Source organism: Dunckerocampus dactyliophorus, chromosome 3, assembly GCF_027744805.1.
Source record: "Dunckerocampus dactyliophorus isolate RoL2022-P2 chromosome 3, RoL_Ddac_1.1, whole genome shotgun sequence".
Taxonomy (NCBI): domain Eukaryota; kingdom Metazoa; phylum Chordata; class Actinopteri; order Syngnathiformes; family Syngnathidae; genus Dunckerocampus; species Dunckerocampus dactyliophorus.
The window spans coordinates 20,432,362-20,441,249 of record NC_072821.1 but is presented as its reverse complement, the minus strand read 5'-3'; the positions used below and the strand labels follow the sequence as shown (position 1 = coordinate 20,441,249).

Below are 8,888 nucleotides of genomic sequence, written 5' to 3'. Positions count from 1 at the left end.
GAAATGGCACCCAGACCGCACTTTGGACACACCTGATCTAAACAGTGCTACCTTATTTTTTATTAGTATTATATATATGTATTATTTGCTACCTTTTTTTTAGTTTTTAAAGATAACACTAAAAGAGATGTTTTAAAATAATACATGTTTGTTTGCCAGGGTGTAAAACTAAAAATTATATTTTGTCTACATTGTTTAAGTATTAGACCGCTATATATGTATATACATATGAATACCTCATGCCAATAAAAATGGGCATTCACATAATTATAAGGCTGATTTTATGTATACATTTACACAGCTGTTGTACGGCGTGGGGTCTTGATTGCACAGGTGCATCTAATGTTGTGGCCAGTGATTGTAGTTCAACACCTTTAAGACAGAAGGTGTTCTGATATCTTTTGGGTCGCCGAGATGTCCACCACCACACCCAGAAGCGTGTGCGCACACCAAAGTGCGAATGCGCAGCTGTGCGCATTGAGGATGCACAAGCTTGAAGGACAGTGTGCGCCCGTGGACTTGGGCTGCTTCTACTGCTGCTGCTGAAGTCGCGGCCACTCCACTCCATGTTTTGCCCTGCCCTGGTTTGCGCTCTGCCCACTGTGCGTGTCTCATTTCCACGTCGCCCCACTCACACTGACACATCGGCGACGGCACAAGTTGGCATCGCTGGGCTGCCACTATTTTTTCCCAATCGGAACTAACGGGTGCCTCTTTTCGAAGATGACAAGGAGGGGGACGTGTGTCAAGTGACGAGTGATTCCTTGCTTTTGAATGCAGCTCATGATTGGAGACCCTTCTACACAACATCCTTTCTAGATTTTCTTTTCTATCCTGGTGAATTATTTTCCGCTCTGAGAGACAGCATCAAGAATTCCACACTGGTGTTTGCGATGTGGAGACTGCAAGGGATTGTGTGCACTTTGTGGCTGCTGCTGTCCACGGCTGTCGGTGGTGAGAGCAAAGCGCGGAGCTGCAGCGAAGTTAGACAAGCGTATCACGCCAAAGGATTCAGCCTTGTCAATGTACCTCATCAAGAAATATCAGGTAAGAATATCAGACCAGCGTCATCATGACCACCATCCTTCATCTACACGTATCATGTCATGTTTTCATCCACATACACACGCAACCTGACCCCAGCATCCTCTTTGTAACAGAGTCCAGTTATCCTCACATGGAATATGATTGGCATAAAATTAAATAGCTGCCACACTAAAAGCAATTGTTAGGTGTTGATATTTAAACATGATCAAGGTAAAGCTCTGCTTGCTTTATGGGAATTTTATAAAAATATCCATGACAATATAACTATGCCAAGTGCTTATATTAAGGCGTTAAATAAGGTGCTTTGCTGGTTTGTAATAACTCACGATCTGACAATGCCAATTGTCTTATTTTATGATTGGATATACCACACAGCTAACTTCACCACAAATCATCATGCTGCTTTTGCGTAAGTGACATGTTCCAGTAAAGACAACTCATTTGTAAGATTTCTGAAAAACACAAAACTTCAGAAGACCGCAAAAAGTGTTTATTGCACTCAGAAAATGCATCCTTAGATTATACATTATATTAATTATATTAATTAATATATATTTATATAATGTGGTCCACATGGTCTCTCAGCCTGAGTTGGTTGTCTATCTGTAAGTCAAACATTTTCAAGACATTCTGTTGAAAGAGCTGTTACCTCAAGGACTGGGATGTTTGGTTACAGCCGTAATGTAGAATTCCCAATACCATCTTCAATCTACTAGTTGCTTCAGTAGACCAAGTGAAAAAGAGATACTGAATGGTTTGGTGCTGGCTGAGAACCTGTTGCACACACTCAGCAGAAGATCCTCCAGCCTGCTGTGTTATATTTGATGAAATGCAGGACAGAATATTGTTTACCAGTAGGGGGCTGTATGCACTCAGCACCAAATATTCTTTCTGCTGTGGATTCTTAGCTTTTTTTTTTTTGATAGTCCTCAAGGCTACAGCTTAGTTTTTAATTCATGCACAGCACAGATATGAGGTTTTATTATCTCTTATGTGGCAGTAATCACATTTATGGTCTAAGCAGGGAAGCAGATTAGTCCATAAAGAGTGTATACTTCACATGTGGAAAAGCGGGGACAGAAAGAGGCCAGAAGTTAATTACTGTATTGCCTCTTACTAAAATAAAAATACCACATTGATAATTGGCAATGTTAGACAATAATGATCACAGACAGGGATGGGGTTTCATTGCATTTTATTGAATCAAAATCATAATCCACTGAATCCAATTGATCTTATTTTCTGACGCTTATCCTGTTTCTATTCACGGGTGAGTTGAAGCCTATCCCAGGTGACTTTTTGAATCACAGGGCACATATAGTCGCACAACCATTCACACCTATGGAGAATTTCGAGTCCAGTCATGTATTTTGACAAAAGGAAACCCACACAAGCACAGAGAGAACATGCAAACTACACTCAGAGATGTGAGAGAGGATTGAGCTGAGATTGGAAGCTACAGTCGCTGCCCGTGAGGAAAATGTGCTAGCAACATGCAACACTCTGCAGCCTACTGAACCAAATTTGTTTAACGTATCATCATTTAGCATAAATGAAGTGTGGATGTGTGTCTATTTGTACTAAGATGAGATGCATCATGTTGAAATGCTTTATGTTAAACATCCAGCACACTCAGACAGGAGCTGCAGTCATCAGTTTCAAGGAAGCGTAGAATGTACATCCGAGCAGGGAGACTGTCGAACCGCTGAGCTGAAGTTAACGTTGCTGTTTATACTCAGCCGACTGAACATTATTCTCACTTGTGATGTGTTTCATCTGATAATGTGTGTTTTCTTCATATACGCCTGTAAGCCTGTGTTGTACTGGTCACTGAAGTCATTCACCAGATGCATCTTTCGGGATTCAAAGACTGATCATAAGGCAAATCATCCCATTTTGTCCCCCAGTTAAGCATAGTGTTATTCATTCTGTGTAACTGGTCCACAGTCAGTCCAGTCCTTATGGAATCTTGAGCGGGATAGTAAAATATTCATCCATCCATTTTCTATACCGCTTGTCCACATTAGGGTCGTGTTTGAGCTGGAATCTCTCCCAGCTGACTTTGGGCGAGAGTCAAGGTACACCCTGGACTGGTCGCCAGTCGATCACATACAGAAAACAACCATTCGCACTCATACTCACACATTTAAAGTTTCCAGTTAGCCTAACATGCATGTTTTGGGGATTTTGGAGGAAGCTGGATTTCACACAAGCATGCAAACGATACTATCTAAGTAATATTGTTGTGATCCAGAATTTTGTTTTCATTTATGTTAACAGGTTCCCTAATTTGTCAGTGACTAATGTATCACTCTTAATGACAAAACTGGAGTACTGTATGTGCGTGAACTCCAATAAAGGTATAGCAGTTGTGGCTGTATGGGCTTACCAGTGTTCATCTGACTGCCTTCCTAGTCAACCGATATTTGTGATGTGTTTAAAAGGAAATGATATTTGGCACTGTTATTTCACCCCACCATTATTTACCATGTTTTTGAGGCAGTGATGAAATCAAATAGCAGTCCATTTACACCCTGTCAACAGTTTGTTATTGGATTTTTTTTGTCTCTGAATAACCTTTGCTTAAATACAACACACGTCATATATAGGCCTCAGGAGATGGGGTAGTAGAAAGCATTCAATTACGCTTAATTAGCTGTGCTCATGCAAACGTGTGGTAAGCAGCATGAGAAGTATTAGTGTTCATCCCTCTATCAGTTGCTATGTCATGCCACTGCTATGAAAAAACAATGGTTTGATACATTTGCATAGGTGGCTACCTCAGTTTTTAAGCTCAAATTTGCATAAAATAATTATTTTGGACAGCCCAGTGCCATGGATCATTATGGAACAAGCAACAAATATCTGCATGAGTCTTTGGTAATTGACAATATCCCATCATTTATCTCTATTTAAATTAAATATTTATCAATATATTACACAACAATTTGGTTGTGGTTTAATTCTAAAGTAAATGAATAGTACAAATACTGAATTAGTGTTTCTGTGGGTTGAGTTTGAGGTTGGTTCACTGTTCATGTAATTTTTTCTTTCGGTCCTTTTGACCTAAGCACATTCCCAGTGCATCTATTTAAATTCTGAACTTCATCTATTATGGAAATATTACAGCAGAGTTGGATGAGTCTCTTGGGCTCCGTCATAAAACCCATCTAGAACATAAAGAACCTCATAAATGGCAAGAGCAGAAACCTCAAATTGATTTTTCCAATGGCCTTTTACCACAGCCTATAGGTTTGACTGTCCTTTATTTCAGTCTTCAAAGGTTGTATGCACATTCACTTTACATCTGCAGCACAAGAGCTGCACAATATCATATCACATCACATCATATCATGTAATTCCATATATATTTAATAGTATGGTTTTATATAATAATTAAGTTTGAGGTATTCACTGAACTCATATATTTATTATTGTTATACAGTTTTGTGTGTGGACATTCACTGCATCACCCAGAGAGCATTTTTGATAGTTTGGCCTTTCATAGCCAAAACAAAGTGTGGTCTGGGCAGTGAGGTTCCATTCCAACCTTGAATCAGAAAATGGTCTTCTTTTTTGTGTACATTTAAAAGCCTTGTTAGAGCTTAATTCAACCCATTTGAAAACATATGTTGAAAATAATATGATTATTTATTGAGAACACACAGGAATGCATTTTTTTCAAATGATCGAAATGACAGAATACACTGTCTGGCCAATAAAATGTCATCACCTGGATTTAACTGAGTTAACAGGTAAGCGCCTTCCACTGGATAATTACTGCATGGGTGATTATGTTTCAGCTGGCAACAAGTTATTTCAGCCTAACTGCTGCAGTCAGTAGCTTCTCATTTGTTAAACAATCATGTCGAAAGACACATCCGGTGGTCGTGGAAGATATGTTAATCTGTTTCAGAAGAAACAGAAATGTATTGACACGGGGAAACATCTCAGAAGATTGCAAAAACTTATAAAATCGTGTTAAGAACTGTCCAAGGCATTATTAAAAAGTGGAAAGACAATGGGGATACTTTGTGGTTCTGAAACAGTGGTCCGAATCTCTGGTCATAAATTCAAGATCATGGTGAAAAATTAATGCAACTCTGGACAGAAGTAAATATTGCGATGCTGCAGAAGCTTGTGGAAATGATGCCACAGCGAATGCATGTCGTAATGAAAGCTAAAGGTGGTGCAACCAAATATTAGTGTGTAACCTTCATTTTGACAGGTAGTATATAATCATGTGTGTACAGTCGACCCGTGATACATCGCAGATCTAAATTTGCGGCTTAACTCTATTCTCTCTCTATTCTCTATACAGTCTTTTCAGACATATATTAATTCATAAATCATGCTGCTTTTTTGGTTGAATATGATTTATTAGATAAAAAAACGTATTTAAGCACATTTTACATATTTTTGCCTAAATTAAGGATTTTCATTAAAATGGCTAAATGAACTAAAATACATTCATTCATTCATTTTCAATGCTGCTTAATCCTCATTAGGGTCACGGGGTATGCTGGAGCCTATCCCAGCCAACTTTAGGTGAAAGGCAGGGTACGCCCTGGACTGGTCTCCAACTAATCGCAAGGCACAACTAAAATACAAATCAAAGCCATTAAGAGGACCAATCAAATTGTGGATGTGGTATTCTACATTGGTCATTCGATGTCAGCAGTTTTTCGATGAGACAACCACCACACTTGATCGGTGGAGCAGCAGGCTTTTATTGCAGGTTATAATTATCTCACAACAGGCACAATAATATCAACATCATAATCATCCTAATAATAACACGGGCTACAATTGCGGCCAAACTCGCGGCAAGCGAAAACTCAACTCTGAACCCCAAACATCACTTCCTGTCCTCCACGCATTTGGAACACGTTTACGGTGACACACATGAGCGCGAGTGTTTATTATGTCTTAAATGGCTTATTTTCTCTGATTGCATATACTATCTTGGGTAATAAGAATGTAAAGGTGACCATATGGGTGTTACTTCGTGTCTAGAGGGCTGTAATAAAAATGGTATTTAAAAGATTGTAAACAGGTTTTCCATGCCATAACTACAAAAATCTTCATTTTATAAAGGAAATTTTGGAAATTCACTTATCACGATCGGATCTGGAACCAATTAACCGTGATAAATGAGGGCTTTCACTATAATCATAAGTGACCCTGGTCCAAACAGACGTAATAATATGACAGTGATGTGATCCAATTGTATTTTTTGAATGATACACTGATTAATTCATAATTAGTTAATATGTAGTGTATACAGTGCAACTCAAAATTGTGGGTGATTTGAGGTAATAGATATTTAGTGTTTAAATGATGGAGTGACCCAAGGCCTTCAGTCAATGTGTGGCAATACCAGGCTAAAAACAGCAAATATTTATCTAAAAATTATGTAGGGCATTTTTTCCAGAGCCCATTAAGATACACTTGGCTCCACCAATTTGGAAGTAAGTCTCTTGCCAGCCGGTACACATCTTAAGAGAGAGCAGTTAATGAGATGTGAGGGAGATTAGTGTGTGTGTGTGTGTGTGTGTGTGTGTGTGTGCGCGTGTGTGTGCGTGTATGGCAGTCTCACTTCCTGGGTCTTTCGTTATTTTTTGTTTTTCATTGCTGATGTGTTGGCTTATTTTGTTGTTGTTCGTTTGCCTTTTCCCCACAGTGCAGACAGGCTGACCGTGTGGTTCATTTAAATTACTTCAATTGTTTATTTGTCTGCCACAGCTTGATTTGTTGAATTGGCATATCTGACAATTGTTTTGAGCAGTAGAACATGTCAGTGTTCTGCAGGCATTCATGCCTGTAATACATAGGGTCTGAAGGCTTTCTGGAAGCTTACCTCAGCGCTAAGAATTTTTTCCCTGAGTAGTGCGAAAAGCCTTCAGATAGCGTATGGACTACTACACGACATCACTTCCCTGTTTTCATTCAACTGCTGGTCTAAACCAGTAATGGATCAGGGATTACGTCTCTCTGCCCTCTCAAGCCTCAAGAGTAACTAGAAAATATGCAATATGGTGGGGGAAACATGATTGTATGCTTAGGGATTAGCATGGTGAGAGTAAAGAAAGGCTAACATACATATGCATTTGCTGCGTACAAATAAGCATATGGTATCCTTCAATACTGAAAAAGTGCAATGGCAACTTTTACAAGAAGGCAGTGAAAGAAGGGATGTCAGGTCAAATAAAATGACTGAAGGGATTTGGTGGGAAGTGGAAATGGTTTGATTTTGCTTATGTTGCACAGATCCACTGTTAGACGAATTGCTTTTTTGCAACCTCTTTAAAATGGAAGACACAATCAGCTATACAGTATATCAGACAAATGCATTGTTGTTGATATTTGTTTCCTGTGGAAAGTGTTTTTCCTTGGTATTTGTCTTCGGGGTATTGAGGAAGAGGTGTAGGAGAGGAAGAGGATTGATAATGATGACATTTTTTTGGTCAGGTAATGTTTTTTTTTTTTTTTTTAACTTTCATGATTATTGAATTCACGCACCTGTAAGTGAAGGTAAGACACTGACCTCAAAACACATTTAACATTGGCTTCTCCCCTGATAATTCTAATGGTTTCTTCGGGGTGTATATGGTCTCCATGTTACTCGACAGGGTTGTGCTTGTTTAAGATCTTTCTTTGGGCCCTTGGAACCTTTACACCTCTGGAGGATCTCTGAATAGAAGTTCCATGCTTGACACCAGTCTTGAGATGCAGTGTGCTGCTGGGAAACCTCATGGGTTCAACACATCGAGGTGTCAAAAATGCAAATGCCTTTCACACTAGGGACTTTTTATTTTTGTTTTTCAGTGCCCATGGCTGCCTTCACATGCCAAATATGAGTCTCCTCGGTGACTTTGAAGTAAACAAGCATTAAACACAAATAAACATGGTGTGTCAAAAGTGCCAAGGAAACAGTACAGTGGTGATTTACTGTTAGTTCAGCATACTTGATGATGCATTGTGTTGAAGAGACGTACACTGATATTTGCCTTTGAGGTTAAGTGTAATGAAACCACAGGAGACTTTTGATGTTTCCAACAGCCACCTCTACATGGAGCTGCAATGTACTGGTGTTGCAATAAAGTCATCTCCTGTTGCTCCACTGTACACTGGCGGAATGCTCCGAGTGAGTGTTCCGATGACCATGCACTCTAAATGCAATTAAATGGCAATAAACGATTTATGTAGTAGATTACACCTGTGCTAAAATCAGCACATTATTAGCATCAATCTCAGCGTCCGTTATAACATTTATTAATTGTTGCTTTAGTTGACTGATTGGACACAAAATGATCAAGCGAGTTGTGGCCAAAATCATTTTTTGTTTTGGATTGCATTGAAATATATACAGTAGGCAGTGACGTGTGGGGAGGTTCATGGCTGGTAAGACTCTTTGGAGCTTTTTTTTAATGTTAACAGTTTGCCCATTAAAAGGATAACAAGTAAAATAAGAGAATAATTGACTTTTTGGTGAAAACAATGTCTTCAACTTGTTTTCAAATGATTTTTAGTCCCATTTAATTTTTTTATTAACTGGGAAAACATTTGTGTTATCTTTTCTGTTTGTGAAGTACGTGCACCCGATCCTTCTTCAGGAAAAGTTCAGATATTTTGGTATAAAAGTCTGATCACCTCCTGGTGAGGTTGAATATATATTCCTCCATCTAGGCAGTCAAATTAATTCATTCAGCTTAAAAAATAAATTGCCTTGACTTGCTGCTCTCCAGTTGTATTTTACTGTCCGAATAGCAGAAAGCAAGTCATGATGCAAACTAAATGTTTCTGCAAAACTGTATTATTAGCGACATGCTGACAAACAG

General features: G+C 38.9%; 1 protein-coding gene across 2 annotated transcripts in view; it reads left to right on the top strand.

Annotated features, from left to right (window-relative positions):
• Positions 1 to 540: 540 nt before the first annotated feature.
• The window catches only part of gpc6a (glypican 6a), a 166,389-nt gene continuing 158,041 nt past the window's right edge, over positions 541 to 8,888 (top strand). The window contains exon 1 of one of the 2 annotated variants that reach the window (XM_054769775.1): positions 541 to 1,047. In XM_054769775.1, coding sequence (XP_054625750.1) covers positions 894 to 1,047 — 154 coding nt within the window. In that variant the 5' untranslated portion in view covers positions 541 to 893. The remainder of the gene's footprint in view (positions 1,048 to 8,888) is intronic. The other variant, XM_054769774.1, reaches the window with a different exon arrangement.